This window comes from Phalangium opilio, unplaced genomic scaffold (assembly GCF_054372755.1).
Source record: "Phalangium opilio isolate 3A_F unplaced genomic scaffold, DU_Popi_V2 ptg000002l_1, whole genome shotgun sequence".
NCBI lineage: Eukaryota > Metazoa > Arthropoda > Arachnida > Opiliones > Phalangiidae > Phalangium > Phalangium opilio.
In genome coordinates this window covers 7521966-7538124 of record NW_028324144.1, presented here as the reverse complement: position 1 = coordinate 7538124, position 16159 = coordinate 7521966, and the positions used below count along the sequence as shown (strand labels likewise).

The 16159-nt window shown below is 37.0% G+C and overlaps 2 protein-coding genes across 3 annotated transcripts in view; one reads left to right on the top strand and one right to left on the bottom strand.

Annotated features, from left to right (window-relative positions):
- The first annotated feature begins 947 nt into the window (after positions 1 to 947).
- On the top strand, positions 948 to 12332 carry LOC149718559 (ipis-1-like). 2 transcript variants are annotated; one of them, XM_089849554.1, is made up of 6 exons: positions 948 to 1512; positions 7146 to 7189; positions 7261 to 7357; positions 7442 to 7969; positions 9389 to 9678; positions 10695 to 12332. In XM_089849554.1, exons 3-6 carry the CDS (start codon positions 7303 to 7305, stop codon positions 11019 to 11021), a joined length of 1200 nt encoding a protein of 399 aa, XP_089705680.1. In that variant the 5' UTR covers positions 948 to 1512; positions 7146 to 7189; positions 7261 to 7302; the 3' UTR covers positions 11022 to 12332. The 2 variants fall into 2 exon arrangements, with proteins under 2 accessions (XP_089705680.1, XP_089705679.1); XM_089849553.1 differs by having other exon boundaries at positions 7257 to 7357.
- The window catches only part of LOC149718554 (methionine synthase-like), a 33499-nt gene continuing 29646 nt past the window's right edge, over positions 12307 to 16159 (bottom strand). The window contains exons 25-26 of the mRNA XM_089849476.1: positions 15935 to 16138; positions 12307 to 14810 (exon numbers count right to left, since the gene is read on the bottom strand). Of these exons, the coding sequence (XP_089705602.1) occupies positions 14721 to 14810; positions 15935 to 16138 (294 nt within the window). The 3' untranslated portion in view covers positions 12307 to 14720. The remainder of the gene's footprint in view (positions 14811 to 15934; positions 16139 to 16159) is intronic.

Sequence of the window (16159 nt, the reverse complement as noted above, 5' to 3'; positions counted from 1 at the left end):
AATTATCCCGGTAATATAGACCTATCTCAGAAGCCTTAGTGTGACGTCACCCATAGATAACCAAAGCGGTACCAAATATGACCGCCCACTGTCAAAGCTAAGCCCTTGACGTTTTACCTTGGCACTGACGTCAAAAATGAGATAACTCTATTAAACACCTTGACATTTCTGGCTTATTGCAGGTTTTTGAAAGTTTTTTTTAGCATAATAGATACAATGTAACACAACTTTAACTAAACTTTCGGACGATTGGGATCATTAAAACAGACGCCAATTAACCTACCACCTCCTATAGAACCTTACGTTAATTTTCACCTTTGAATTTCCCGCCGATAATCCTACTCGATCCGCCCACTCGATCACGCACTCCATGACGCAAGATAGTAGATACTCGCGCTATAGCAATACTGATTTTCAGGATTTAAATTTCGAGATTTTAGACACTGAACTTGAGAATTTCTTTCGTCTTTTGTCAGCACGCACAAAGCTACGTTTCATAGAGACCTAGCTTTGCGCGTGATGCAACGATATATGAAACATCACTGGATCGAGTTGGCTGTGGTCAAACTGAGCCCATTGCTCAGTTTATAAGTTGAACGGTTCAACACTGTCTAGTTGGCCGTGGCAAAAGAAACCCTGGAGACTGAGAAATAAGGATTTTTTTAAACTGGACATGTGTCCTGTAGAGCCCAAGTTCGTCAATTAAAAACTGGACATTCACTTGGAACGTTTTCAATTAACTAAGTGGCCACAAGGCCAGTAGACCGCGAATATTTAATTTTTAAACTGACCCAGCTAAGTTTTATAGGCCATTGCCTTATTTCTCAGCCTGAACTGTATCCAGACATAGCTCACTCGATCACGCGCATCAAGACGCAAGCAGGCTTGGAAATAAGGTTAATTTCTGAACTAGTCCTCCGGACCAGTGACCCCTGATGTCTTAAATATGAAACTGGTCCCGGGACCTGTGACCCTTCCCCTATTTATTTTTCTACTGGTCCCAGGACTTGTGGTCGTTCTCTCTTCTAAAAAAATCTCTCTCGGCTTAGGGTTGTATACTCATGGAGTCGAAATTTATGTTAAAATGAAAATAATTAAAGAGGTACCCATATCAATTTTTAATAAAAGTAGGAATTAATAAACTAGTCATTGGGACCAGTGACCCTCATGTTTTGAATAAAAAAAGTGGTCCAAGCTATTAATAAACTGGTTTTTGACCTGTAAACTTGTCTTATTTCTTAGCCTGGACGCAAGTGTGGATCGAGTCTAGAAGTATAAAATTTACGTTCAAAAGAAGTGTTCCACTTATTTACACTTATTAACACAGTTTCCACAAGGCTTTAATAGGAATTAGGGCGGCACCTTTCTACTATCATCGTCTTCAGATACTTTATTTTATATCGTTTTTATTTGTTTTGTTTTGACACTTAACGCTCCGTGGTTGTAAGGTTCCGCGGTAGCGGCGGTGAACGTCAGTCGTCAGTTCCCATGACTTTTTTTTTGTAACATCACGGGCAAGACTAAAGTACAGAAAAAATCGAATGTGCCTAAGGTTGCCTAAGGTCGGAAATCACTAAAATCCCAGTCGGGCGAAACGGCGGTAGAGGAAACTTCATCCTAAACGTTATTTTTCACCAAGGGGACCGATGGGGAGTAAAATACATTTAATTATAATTAAAAATGATTAACATTTTACGAATTTAAGCTTTTCTATCATTCAAAACATCTAATTCTTTAAAAAATAACGATTTACTTTGACGGCGTTAGGACCACTTAACTCCGCCCACAATTCTGTACTTTAGTCAGCTTAGGCCCCTTTATGTTTCTTAATTATCCCGGCCTAATTCATTTAATTATTTCAATTAAAACCAATGTTATGAATTAAAAAACACCCCCTTTCACCCACTGTAACTTTACACTTTATTTCCTTAAGTAATCCTTATTAAAACCACCCCAAATCACCCTTAGGCACCCGCTGAGTATGATATACTTTGTCAACCAATAATGAAACCGGATATTTCTGGCGGGTGATTCGAAAAATTCTGTACTTTAGTCTGTCGATCAATTTCGAGTTTATTTCCGAAAGTCGAGCAAATTAAATAAAACAATCGATTTAGAACGACTAATTATCATGGAAAAAGGCTTATTCAACATCTTTTATGATTATTCCATGCTAATTTAAAATTTTCGCCCCCTTAGGCACCCTAAAAAAGGCCATCTTTACACTTTAAACGCTTAAATTTTAATTATCAAGGTCTTCTTACACAATATAGCTTACAAATATAATTATAATTAAACAAATTAATGTGGTAAACCTTCATTTCTACCCTTTGGAAACCTCAAAACAACGAAATCCAAATATTCATCTTTAATTGATACGATAAAGGCTCGAAAGATGCCGGTAGTGCATGCGAGAAAGATATCTTCAACTTAACTCCTCCCACAATTCTGTACTTTAGTCAGCTTAGGCCCCTTTATGTTTCTTAATTAATTCGGGCTAATTCATTTAATTACTTCAATATAAACGAGTGGTATAAATTAAAAAACACCCCTTTTCATCCCCTTCAAATTTCCACTTAATTTTCTCAACTAATTCTTATTAATACGACCCCAAACTACTCTTAGGCACCCGCTGAGTATGATATATTTTGTCAACCAATAATCAAACCGGATATATCTGGCGGGTGATTCGAAAAATTCTGTACTTTAGTCAGTCGATCAATTTCGAGTTTTTTCGCGGAAATCGAGCAAATTAATCAAAACAATCGATTTAGAACGACTAATTATCATGGAAAAAGGCTTATTCAACATCTTTTATAATTATTCCATCCAAATTTAAAATTTTCGCCCCCTTAGGCACCCTAAAAAAGACCATTTTTACAATTTAAACGCTTAAATTTTAATTATGAAAGTCTTCTAACACAATAATAATTACAAATATAATTGTAATTAAACTAATTAATGTGGTAAACCTTCATTTGAACCCTTTGGAAACCTCAAAACAACGAAATCCAAATATGATATATATTCATCTTTAATTGATACCATAAAGGCTCGAAAGATGCCGGTAGTGCATGCGAGAAATATATCTTCAACTTAACTCCGCCCACAATTCTGTACTTTAGTCAGCTTAGGCCACTTTACGTTTCTTAATTATCCCGGCCTAATTCGTTTCATTATTTGAATATAAAGAAGTAGTAATAATTAAACAAAACACCTTCTTTCACCCCCTGTAATTTACCACTTTATTCTCTCAAGTAATCCTGATTAAATCTATCCCAAACCACCCTTAGGCACCCGCTGAGTAGGATATATTTTGTCAACCAATAATGAAACCGGATATTTCTGGCGGGTGATTCGAAAAATTCTGTACTTTAGTCTGTCGAGAAAATTCGAGTTTTTTCGCGGAAATCGAGCAAATTAATTAAAACAAACGATTTAGAAAAACTAATTAACATGGAAAAGGCATATTCAACATCTTTTATAAATATTTAACGCCAATTTAAAATTTTCGCCCCCTTAGGCACCCTAAAAAAGGCCATTATTACAATTTAAACGCTTAACTTTTAATTATCAAGGTCTCGATGTGGCTGCTATTACTAGCCCTTGGGTCGTCTTCTTTTATTTAGGTCCGACTCACTGTCACCAACATCGTGCACCTTTCTTCTCATTTCTTCAAGTCCGACTCACCTTCGCCATAGACCAATTATCTTTACCCTTTGTCCCTTTAACTTTTATGTATTACTACTGTATTGGCAACCATGCAAAGGGTTTTAACATAGGAGTGTTATATTTAAAAAAATAGAAATTAAGGTAGGACTAAGATGTGCGTCATGCTATTGTTAGGTTTGGTAAAAGGGTTTATAAATAAGAGGAGGTCCCGTACTGAGAATTCCCTGGCCAAAGAACATCCAGCCGGAGGCCCCAAGAAGTCCGTCGCCGTCTTAAGCCGACGCAGAACCACTCTGATTGTAGAGATTTTATTATTTATTTTACAGATGCAACTATTTGGTTTATATTTTTCTACTTCCAACTAGCTATATAGTTTATTTTTAATTTTGTCGCTACAGTTTTTGTTTTAAATAATTTTGTAGTTCATTCTTTTTCAATTATTTTATGTTCATAGATTGACTAGTTCGCTCTTCGCTATGATAAAGTAAAACCACTGCGTGACACACGCCGATGCCCAAACATATTAACTTGCCATGTCAGTCATTATTGGGAAAGAGATAAGTTCGTGCATTAAAGTCCACTAGAATAGTAAAATCTATAGCTCTTGCACAACCTTATGGATGGTCTTTCTCATATTTTCTCAGAAATTGTATGTTGCTAATTGCTTCCTAAGAGTTTAATTGGGTTTCGGTTTCAAGTATCCATCAAAATAATGCAACTTTTGATATAGATATTAAGCTAAATTATTTATACCTATATATTTTTTATCTTAGTGAAGAGGGATGTAACCGTTATATCGTCTCACAGTCCCTTTTTCGTTTTTGTCAATGCCCCTTTAGTTTTTTTATACCCGTTTGAAAGGTTATTGATTTGCTAAAAGTGACAGTGGATGATTCAGATTTCACCCCAACTCAACTTCTACTTTTGATTTTATAGTTTAAAGCCCTTGTTTTTATATTTTGTTTTCCTGACCTTTACTCATTATATCCCCTGTGCTGCAGTAAGTTGTTACAAGGGGTGAAAGAGGGGTGTTCTTTTAATTTATACCACTTGTTTATATTGGAATAATGAAACAAATTAGGCCGGGATAATTAAGAAACGTAAAGTGGCCTAAGCTGACTAAAGTACAGAATTGTGGGCGGAGTTAAGTTCACTCCCGACACGTGTAGAGCCTTTTTCGTAACGCCATTAATTAAGGGGATGAAAATAATTAACTAGTTTTAATGAAGATTGGTATCGTGATTGATATGATATTTGAAGACTAGCTTATTGTATTTTTTAAAGCGATAAAAAAGTCGAATATTTTTCATATTTGGTTTCGGTTGTTTTGAGGTTACCAAAGGGTAGAAATGAAAGTTTACCTCATTAATTAGTTTAATTACAATTATATTTGTAATCTATATTGTGTTAAATTTAAGCGTTTAAATTGTAATAATGGCCTTTTTTAGGGTGCCTAAGGGGGCGAAAATTTTAAATTGGCGTTAAATATTTATAAAAGATGTTGAATATGCCTTTTCCATGTTAATTAGTTTTTCTAAATCGTTTGTTTTAATTAATTTGCTCGATTTCCGCGAAAAAACTCGAATTTTCTCGACAGACTAAAGTACAGAATTTTTCGAATCACCCGCCAGAAATATCCGGTTTCATTATTGGTTGACAAAATATATCCTACTCAGCGGGTGCCTAAGGGTGGTTTGGGATAGATTTAATCAGGATTACTTGAGAGAATAAAGTGGTAAATTACAGGGGGTGAAAGAAGGTGTTTTGTTTAATTATTACTACTTCTTTATATTCAAATAATGAAACGAATTAGGCCGGGATAATTAAGAAACGTAAAGTGGCCTAAGCTGACTAAAGTACAGAATTGTGGGCGGAGTTAAGTTGAAGATATATTTCTCGCATGCACTACCGGCATCTTTCGAGCCTTTATGGTATCAATTAAAGATGAATATATATCATATTTGGATTTCGTTGTTTTGAGGTTTCCAAAGGGTTCAAATGAAGGTTTACCACATTAATTAGTTTAATTACAATTATATTTGTAATTATTATTGTGTTAGAAGACTTTCATAATTAAAATTTAAGCGTTTAAATTGTAAAAATGGTCTTTTTTAGGGTGCCTAAGGGGGCGAAAATTTTAAATTTGGATGGAATAATTATAAAAGATGTTGAATAAGCCTTTTTCCATGATAATTAGTCGTTCTAAATCGATTGTTTTGATTAATTTGCTCGATTTCCGCGAAAAAACTCGAAATTGATCGACTGACTAAAGTACAGAATTTTTCGAATCACCCGCCAGATATATCCGGTTTGATTATTGGTTGACAAAATATATCATACTCAGCGGGTGCCTAAGAGTAGTTTGGGGTCGTATTAATAAGAATTAGTTGAGAAAATTAAGTGGAAATTTGAAGGGGATGAAAAGGGGTGTTTTTTAATTTATACCACTCGTTTATATTGAAGTAATTAAATGAATTAGCCCGAATTAATTAAGAAACATAAAGGGGCCTAAGCTGACTAAAGTACAGAATTGTGGGAGGAGTTAAGTTGAAGATATCTTTCTCGCATGCACTACCGGCATCTTTCGAGCCTTTATCGTATCAATTAAAGATGAATATTTGGATTTCGTTGTTTTGAGGTTTCCAAAGGGTAGAAATGAAGGTTTACCACATTAATTTGTTTAATTATAATTATATTTGTAAGCTATATTGTGTAAGAAGACCTTGATAATTAAAATTTAAGCGTTTAAAGTGTAAAGATGGCCTTTTTTAGGGTGCCTAAGGGGGCGAAAATTTTAAATTAGCATGGAATAATCATAAAAGATGTTGAATAAGCCTTTTTCCATGATAATTAGTCGTTCTAAATCGATTGTTTTATTTAATTTGCTCGACTTTCGGAAATAAACTCGAAATTGATCGACAGACTAAAGTACAGAATTTTTCGAATCACCCGCCAGAAATATCCGGTTTCATTATTGGTTGACAAAGTATATCATACTCAGCGGGTGCCTAAGGGTGATTTGGGGTGGTTTTAATAAGGATTACTTAAGGAAATAAAGTGTAAAGTTACAGTGGGTGAAAGGGGGTGTTTTTTAATTCATAACATTGGTTTTAATTGAAATAATTAAATGAATTAGGCCGGGATAATTAAGAAACATAAAGGGGCCTAAGCTGACTAAAGTACAGAATTGTGGGCGGAGTTAAGTGGTCCTAACGCCGTCAAAGTAAATCGTTATTTTTTAAAGAATTAGATGTTTTGAATGATAGAAAAGCTTAAATTCGTAAAATGTTAATCATTTTTAATTATAATTAAATGTATTTTACTCCCCATCGGTCCCCTTGGTGAAAAATAACGTTTAGGATGAAGTTTCCTCTACCGCCGTTTCGCCCGACTGGGATTTTAGTGATTTCCGACCTTAGGCAACCTTAGGCACATTCGATTTTTTCTGTACTTTAGTCTTGCCCTAACATCACATACACGTGAATGACAGATTGGTGCAGATTAACAAAAGTACAAGGTAATTATTAATTCCTTTATCTAAAGAACCATAAATCAACGCGATTGCATTTGCAATTTCTGTAAAGATAGGATGAGTTGTTATCAAAGCAACGCCCAAAATTAAATTAAGCCATGAAACTCTTTTCACGCTTTGGCCGTGTAGGGTGCATTTCACCACCATCCTCTGGTGAGTTTTTCATACATAGACACGCGATTAATAAATGAACTAAAAACACTTAACGACTGTTGCCTTTAATTAATTCATTAACAGAATACATTACAGTTAAAGGGGAAGAAATGGAAAAACTAATACCAGCAACGATAAACTTTAGCTTCTCGTTAATGAAAGAAATAGGGAGTTCGAGCAACGAAAATATTTTCATCTCACCCTTTAGCATTACAACGGCCTTAGCGATGACGGCGGTAGGTGCGAATGGAGCCTCGAAAACTCAAATGCTCAGTACCCTGAACATGGCTGACGTCACTGACGAGGAACTACAACAGTTTTTCCATTCGCTCATTAAAGAATCGTCGTTGAGCAATTCTGCTTGCTCTTTGAAAGTAGCGAATGGCATGTTTGTCGAGAACAACTTTGAGATATTGGATAAATACCGACAAATTTTAAAAGAATGCTTCGAAGCTCAAGAAAAAAATGTCAGATTTTCGGATGATGAAACTAGGAAGGATATAAATAAATGGGTCGAGGAAATAACCCAGAACAAAATAAAAGATTTGCTACCGAGCGGAAGTATCGACGATTTGACAAGATTGGTACTTGTTAATGCCGTGTACTTCAAAGGTATGTATGTCTTTGTGGTACGAAGATGGTCGCGAAATCTAGAATTTTACCATTTTTTAATTATCACTGGACTAATGAGTGAAATCAGGGAAATAAATAGTTGACAAAAACCTCAGGGAAATTTCCAATTTTTAGTAAAATTCTGGGAAATTTCCAATTTTTAGTAAAATTCTGGGAAATTTCCAATTTTTAGTAAAATTCAGGGAAATTTCCAATTTTTAGTAAAATTCTGGGAAATTTCCAATTTTTAGTAAAATTCTGGGAAATTTCCAATTTTTAGTAAAATTCAGGGAAATTTAGAATTTTTAGTAAAATTCAGGGAAATTTCCAATTTTTAGTAAAATTCTGGGAAATTTCCAATTTTTAGTAAAATTCAGGGAAATTTAGAATTTTTAGTAAAATTCAGGGAAATTTCCAATTTTTAGTAAAATTCTGGGAAATTTCCAATTTTTAGTAAAATTCTGGGAAATTTCCAATTTTAAGTAAAATTCTGGGAAATTTAGAATTTTTAGTAAAATTCTGGGAAATTTAGAATTTTTAGTAAAATTCTGGGAAATTTGTGTCAAACATGAACCGAGTAATTAAGAAAAATGTTCGTAAACATCCCCTCCATAGGATTAACATTACACCATACTTTGGAGGCTCGTAACTCTGGTTCTACTAGAGATAAGAGGATGTCCTTTGATTATGTAATAGTCTTATTTGCCTCCCCCCCTCCTTCGTTTGGGGAAAAACCTGGAAAATTCAGGGAATTATATGTGGAAAAACCTGGAAATAAAAAGTTGTATGAACCCTGTCCTAGTTTGATAACAAAGTTGTTTTATTGGCATGAGTGGAATTACGGGAGCGACTAAGCTTTTTACATGTAGTGCTTTCATTAAATCGCGTGTTGACGCGTGAGGTTCACATTAACCCTTTAAAAACAAATATCGCTGTAGTTAACTTTGAATTAGCGATGTTCTACCCATAGTAAAGGGTTGTAGTTAACTTATCCGCTAAGCTTTGATCCTAGTTTTAGCGTTTATCAATATAAATTGATAAAAAAAAATAGTTGTCACACCATTACATTCTCCCTTTAAAATGCTGAAAATTGCGTTGATGACGTAATTTCGTTACTGCCATCTGTTAGATGGCGCTGTCACCGTCCTGAAAATAATACCCCTATTTTAACAATACATAGTTTACAGGCGTGGAGGATTCCTACCACTAACGCAAGGAGACCAAGCAACTAAGAGTGTAAAATCGTCTGCTATTTTACACTCTAAGTTGCCAGGTCTCCTTGCGCAAATGGTATGAATCCTCCACGCCTGTAAACTATGTATATGTGGGTTTGATTTCGATCTTCGTACCAACAAAATTAAAAATTAATTTAAACAGCATAAATTAAAGTACAGTTAATTTATTCAAAACAAATTATAGGTTTATGGAGTCAACCTTTTGACCCAATTCGTACTTTTAAATCACCTTTCCACCTGACCTCGAATGAAACGACAGAGGTTGATATGATGCACGTCACTTCCGAGTTCAATTACATAAACTGCCCCGACATGCATTGCTCTTGCGTTGAGTTGCCTTATGTTGGAGATAACCTCTCGATGGTAGTTATTCTACCTGACGAAGTTGACGGCTTGAAGGAGCTGGAAGCTAAAATGAACTGTGATATCCTACAGAAGTTATTGAGCTCGATGTACAAGCGTTCCGATGTTCAAGTAAGCGCCAAAATAAGGGTTCTCGACTTTTCCATGACATTTTACTGTCATGGCCACAGTGGCTTGTAAGAAACCCGGAAAGATTTAAAGGGACTGTAAAAAAGGCATCGGTGGGTGGGTAAAAATTATTTGAAATACGTCAGAGTCACGTGGCCGAGGAGAGGCGTGGTTCAAAGGAGCTTAGTTCGTTTTGTTTCAAAAACAAGCACTTCGGGGAATTGACGCTGCAATCTCGCGAAAAACAAGGACTAGGTGTCTAGTCCCACTCTAGGTGGAGTCTTTGTATGTTGTTGTCACGTGGTGGCAGTGACTTATATCAAATAATTTTTACCCGCTCGCCGATAGCTTCTTCACAGTCCCTTTAAAGCATAGCGCGGGTCCAGTGGATCCCCTACAAGGTGACTTTCCTCCTGAACTCAGTTTTGGCTTGGTGAAAGCAGGAGGCATTTGTGGGCGGGATTTATACCTGCACTTGTAAATCCCGGAGTTCAGGAGGAAAGTAAACTTGTAGGGGATTCACTGGTCCCACGCTATGCTTTAAGGGGTGGATGGGCCAGCAGTAGAGAGGCAACTGAGGCATTATAACGAATACTGCTGAAACTAGAATCTATTGTTTATTGCGCTAACTTTGGTTCAGGAGGTACAGCAGATTTTCCCACCCGATACCCGAAACATATTTTTAGGACCCGAACGGGTACCAGAGTCCCAATTTTAAGCCTTTGCCAATACCCACCAACGCCGAGTCTGACAAAGTCCCCATGGGTCCAGTTCATGACGTTACCGCGCATGTTTCAATACTTCCGCCTTTCATAATTAAATAATTTAATTAGTAACAAGTTATTGATTAATATTGTTTAATGAATTACACTATGGGATAATGGCTCGGCTTTGAAATCTACCTTTTAATTGGACTGTAAGGAAAAACTAAGACCCGAATTGGACCCGAAAGCTAATTTTGGGGATTTTGCAGGACCCGCACAGCCCGCTAATAACTGTACATGACATACCATTTTTAGGTCTACTTACCCAAGTTTAAGATTGAATCGTCACTAACCCTGGAAAAAATCCTATCTAAAATGGGTATGACGGATATATTTGGAGAGAACGCGGATTTATCTGGAATAGCGGGAACTAAAGACTTGCGCGTTTCGAGTATCGTTCACAAATCATTTGTAGAAGTCAATGAGGAGGGGACTGAGGCGGCGGCGGCTACGGCAGTCATGGTTCGTTTCTTATGCGCCGTCATTCCCACTGAATTTGTCGTCAATCATCCATTCATGGTCCTAATTCGAAATCGGAAATCCGGAAATATTTTATTCATGGGAAATATTCATAAACTTTGAATTTAAATTTTTTCCGCGTTTAATTTCCTTCTCTTCCAAAACTATTAGTCAAGTCTATTACATTTCTAAAACTAGAACTAGAGGTGTGCGAACACAACACTTTTTGGGTATCGAACCGGTTACCGAATATCAAAAAGTTTCCCTTATCAAATGCCGAATTGATTGCCGAATAGATAAGCCTTGGTAAATTTTTTACTACCCGATTATTCGCGAATAGTTATGCCTGGTATTCGCGAATAGTTATGCCTAGTATTCGCGAATAGTTATGCCTAGTATTCGCGAATAGTTATGCCTAGTATTCGCGAATAGTTATGCCTAGTATTCGCGAATAGTTATGCCTAGTATTCGCGAATAGTTATGCCTAGTATTCGCGAATAGTTATGCCTAGTATTCGCGAATAGTTATGCCTAGTATTCGCGAATAGTTATGCCTAGTATTCGCGAATTAGTTATGCCTAGTATTCGCGAATAGTTATGCCTAGTATTCGCGAATTAGTTATGCCTAGTATTCGCGAATAATTAACCCTAGTATTCGCGAATTAGTTATGCCTAGTATTCGCGAATAATTAACCCTAGTATTCGCGAATAATTAACCCTGGTATTCGCGAAAAATTAAGCCTGGTATTCGCGAAAAATTAAGCCTGGTATTCGCGAATAATTAACCCTAATATTCGCGAATAGTTAACGCTAATTTTCCCGAATAATTGACTCTAATATTCGCGAATAGTTGACTTTAATATTCGCGAATAGTTGACTCTAATATTCGCGAATAATTAACCCTAATATTCGCGAATAGTTAACCCTATTGTTAGTAGTTAATACCAAGCACGGAGAAAATATCATTTAGAAGCTTATAAATAAAATTGGGAGGAGCTGCAGTGCCAAGGCCCAAAATTTATGGTAGTCGAACTTTAACCGAATAGTCATTCGATATTCATATCGAATAGTGAAAATGGGGTTATCTGATTATTCGATTGAAACGGTTAACCGCACACCTCTAACTAGAACCCTTGGAAAAGTTAACTATATCTAATAGGCACAATTTTTAAATGTGATTTTTTTTTTGTTTCCAGTATAGTACAATGTACTTAATTTGATAAAAATAATATTGATTTATATAATAACCTTCATTTAAATGAGAAAAAAAAAGAACCGATATATTTTCTATGTCAAATTGTAGTCGCTGAATTGGTGCTGTTTCTGTTATCTATATATATTTGTAACGCTCTATATATTATGCAGAATTATGATGAAATAGTCTGCTTATACTATTAAATTTTAAATCGTTTTAATTAAAAAATCGTATATTTTTTATTTTTATTTTATTTATAAACAAATACTGTGAATTCACCGGTTGGTTTAAAAAAAGTAAGATCAAAAGGAAATGGGTAAATTTTTAAGGGTCATAGGGGTTAGGGTGCAAAAAAAAAACAAAAAAAAACGCCGAGGGTTGAAATTATTTAAGGCACACAAACATCAACATTGGTAAATTAAATTTTAACAGAGAGAATTTATAATAGGGAGTGGAAACTGAGGAATATTATGTAGCTCAACTCAAAAATCACGTGATTAACGAAACTGGCCAGGTCTATTTCCGGTATAATTTTTTGTGGCCCCTACCTCTAGGGTGGTTCTAGAATGTTCCGGTATAATTTTTTGTGGCCCCTCCCTCTAGGGTGGTTCTAGAATGTTCCGGTATAATTTTTTGTGGCCCCTCCCTCTAGGGTGGGTCTAGAATGTTCTGGTGTAATTTTTTGTGGCCCCTACCTCTAGGGTGGTTCTAGAATGTTCCGGTATAATTTTTTGTTGCCCCTCCCTCTAGGGTGGTTCTAGAATGTTCCGGTATAATTTTTGTGGCCCCTCCCTCTAGGGTGGGTCTAGAATGTGCCGGTATAAATTTTTTGTAGCCCCTCCCTCTAGGGTGGGTCTAGAATGTTCCGGTATAATTTTTTGTAGCCCCTCCCTCTAGGGTGGGTCTAGAATGTTGCGGTATAATTTTTTTGTAGCCCCTCCCTCTAGGGGGGTCTAGAATGTTCCGGTATAATTTTTTGTAGCCCCTCCCTCTAGGGTGGGTCTAGAATGTTCTGGTATAATTTTTTGTAGCCCCTCCCTCTAGGGTGGGTCTAGAATGTTCTGGTATAATTTTTTGTAGCCCCTCCCTCTAGGGTGGGTCTAGAATGTTCCGGTATAATTTTTTGTGGCCCCTCCCTCTAGGGTGGGTCTAGAATGTTCCGGTATAATTTTTTGTAGCCCCTCCCTCTAGGGTGGGTCTAGAATGTTCTGGTATAATTTTTTGTAGCCCCTCCCTCTAGGGTGGGTCTAGAATGTTCTGGTATAATTTTTTGTAGCCCCTCCCTCTAGGGTGGGTCTAGAATGTTCCGGTATAATTTTTTGTGGTCCCTCCCTCTAGGGTGGTTCTAGAATGTTCCGGTATAATTTTTTGTGGCCCCTCCCTCTAGGGTGGCTCTAGAATGTTCCGGTATAATTTTTTGTGGCCCCTCCCTCTAGGGTGGTTCTAGAATGTTCCGGTATAATTTTTTGTGGCCCCTCCCTCTAGGGTGGGTCTAGAATGTTCTGGTATAATTTTTTGTGGCCCCTACCTCTAGGGTGGTTCTAGAATGTTCCGGTATAATTTTTTGTTGCCCCTCCCTCTAGGGTGGTTCTAGAATGTTCCGGTATAATTTTTTGTGGCCCCTCCCTCTAGGGTGGGTCTAGAATGTGCCGGTATAAATTTTTTGTAGCCCCTCCCTCTAGGGTGGGTCTAGAATGTTCCGGTATAATTTTTTGTAGCCCCTCCCTCTAGGGTGGGTCTAGAATGTTGCGGTATAATTTTTTTGTAGCCCCTCCCTCTAGGGGGGTCTAGAATGTTCCGGTATAATTTTTTGTAGCCCCTCCCTCTAGGGTGGGTCTAGAATGTTCTGGTATAATTTTTTGTAGCCCCTCCCTCTAGGGTGGGTCTAGAATGTTCTGGTATAATTTTTTGTAGCCCCTCCCTCTAGGGTGGGTCTAGAATGTTCCGGTATAATTTTTTGTGGCCCCTCCCTCTAGGGTGGGTCTAGAATGTTCCGGTATAATTTTTTGTGGCCCCTCCCTCTAGGGTGGTTCTAGAATGTTGCGGGAGGGTCTCTAGAGGAGATGGGCACTACCTTTTTAGGGAAAGGGAAACGTCTGACTTAAAATACCTCCAAATGACGCCAGTCTCACTCGAAATCGCGAACCCTTATTGGGTAATTGTACAACCAACAGGGATTGAGGGCAAACTTTAAAATTAAAGGAGTGTCATGCGACCGGAAATTTACCTGGCCGTTTTAGCATCGCAGCCTACTTGTTTGAGCTACATTGTAGGGCTTCTACTCCCTATTATAAATTCTCTTTGATTTTAAGCGATTCGTAGAAAGATGGCGCCATTGCCGTATCTCAACTGTTCTTACATGTTCTGTTTATTTTACTTTAAAACGAAATAGAAATAGAAGGCACTGACGTGACATTATCAAAATATTAAAACCTCAAATTTGATATTTTTAGCGGAACATTCCTGCCTGACAACCTGATATTGTTATGGCTGACTTAATTAGTCCAGTTTCTTTTAATTTACATCCTAAATTAAAAGGAGGTAGCTACTAATTGTTGTAGTAAATGTTGAGGCTAAAATAAACCTCAAATTTGAGGCTATTATTTCAGTTTTACGCATATTCAATACTCAGTCATCAGGATCATACGCTAAAATGGATGATAACCATTCTTCGCATTTCTCCGTTGACATATTTTTCCTTTTAGCATAATCTGTGATCTATTAAAAAAATAATTAGAATCAATGAAGTTTATTTTACCACAAATGATGTGAACTTATTACAGGGTTGCCACGGGTCAGGGAAAACCTGGAAAAGTCAGGGAATTTGAAAATACGCTGAAAAGGTCAGGTAATTTTAAAAATTTCAGCAAAGTCAGGGAATTTGATTTTAGTGGGTTAAATTTCTGGGGATAATTCTTTATTGAAAGAGTAATGAAAGTTTCTCCTCATGTTCTCTTAACACAGAGTGAACTCTAGAGCAATCCTAAAAAATGTCTAGAATTGTTTTTATAAAGTAAATGCTCTCTAAAAAAATCTCTCAGACTGTTATTTATAGTTAAAATGTTTCTTAATCATTCTTGTGCAACAATTACATTGGAAAACTTAATGTAGATCGAGTTTTTTTTTATTATACGCAGTTAAAACGTGCTGTAAACATTTACACTTTCGCCCTAAAAAGTTCAGGGAAAATCTCAGAAAACGTTCAGGGAAAATCTCAGAAAAAGGTCAGGGAAAATCTCAGAAAAAGGTCAGGGAAAATCTCAGAAAAAGGTCAGGGAAAATCTCAGAAAAAGTTCAGGGAAAATCTCAGAAAAAGGTCAGGGAAAATCTCAGAGAAAGGTCAGGGAAAATCTCAGAAAAAGGTCAGGGAAAATCCCGGAAAAAGGTCAGGGAAAATCCCGGAAAAAGGTCAGGGAAAATCCCGGAAAAAGGTCAGGGAAAATCCCGGAAAAAGGTCAGGGAAAATCCCGGAAAAAGGTCAGGGAAAATCTCGGAAAAAGGTCAGGGAAAATCTCGGAAAAAGGTCAGGGAAAATCTCGGAAAAAGGTCAGGGAAAATCTCGGAAAAAGGTCAGGGAAAATCCCGGAAAAAGGTCAGGGAAAATCTCGGAAAAAGGTCAGGGAAAATCCCGGAAAAAGGTCAGGGAAAATCTCAGAGAAAAGGTCGGGGAAAATCTCGGAAAGAGGTCAGGGAAAATCTCAGAAAAAGGTCAGGGAAAACCTCAGAAAAAGGTCAGGGAAAACCTCAGAAAAATGTCTGGGAAAACCTCAGAAAAAGGTCAGGGAAAACCTGTAAAAGTCAGCTGAAAATTCCGTGGCAACCCTGGGGTCTTATATTCCAACCTGATCTTTTCCCACTTTTCTCAAAGCGAAATAATTGCTTTTTGGGTGTGCGAAATACAGGCCACATACTGACGCGGCCGGCCACATAGCGAGTGAATCTGTTAGCTTAATGCCAGTATTAGCCTCTACATCCATTAGTGTCCACATGGTCTCTTTCTCCGTATGGTCTGGTTGACTAGGATAGCCAGGTGCTGGTCTTATACCCTGAATTGTTTTTTTTTTGTT

What these genes read in the sequence shown, in the direction of transcription:
- LOC149718559 (XM_089849554.1), top strand. Translation starts at nt 7,303, where the DNA reads ATGAAACTCTTTTCACGCTTTGGCCGTGTAGGGTGCATTTCACCACCA. An exon ending in TAATGCCGTGTACTTCAAAG is followed by an intron (nt 7,970 to 9,388) that starts GTATGTATGTCT and finishes AACAAATTATAG; the next exon opens with GTTTATGGAGTCAACCTTTT. An exon ending in ACAAGCGTTCCGATGTTCAA is followed by an intron (nt 9,679 to 10,694) that starts GTAAGCGCCAAA and finishes TACCATTTTTAG; the next exon opens with GTCTACTTACCCAAGTTTAA.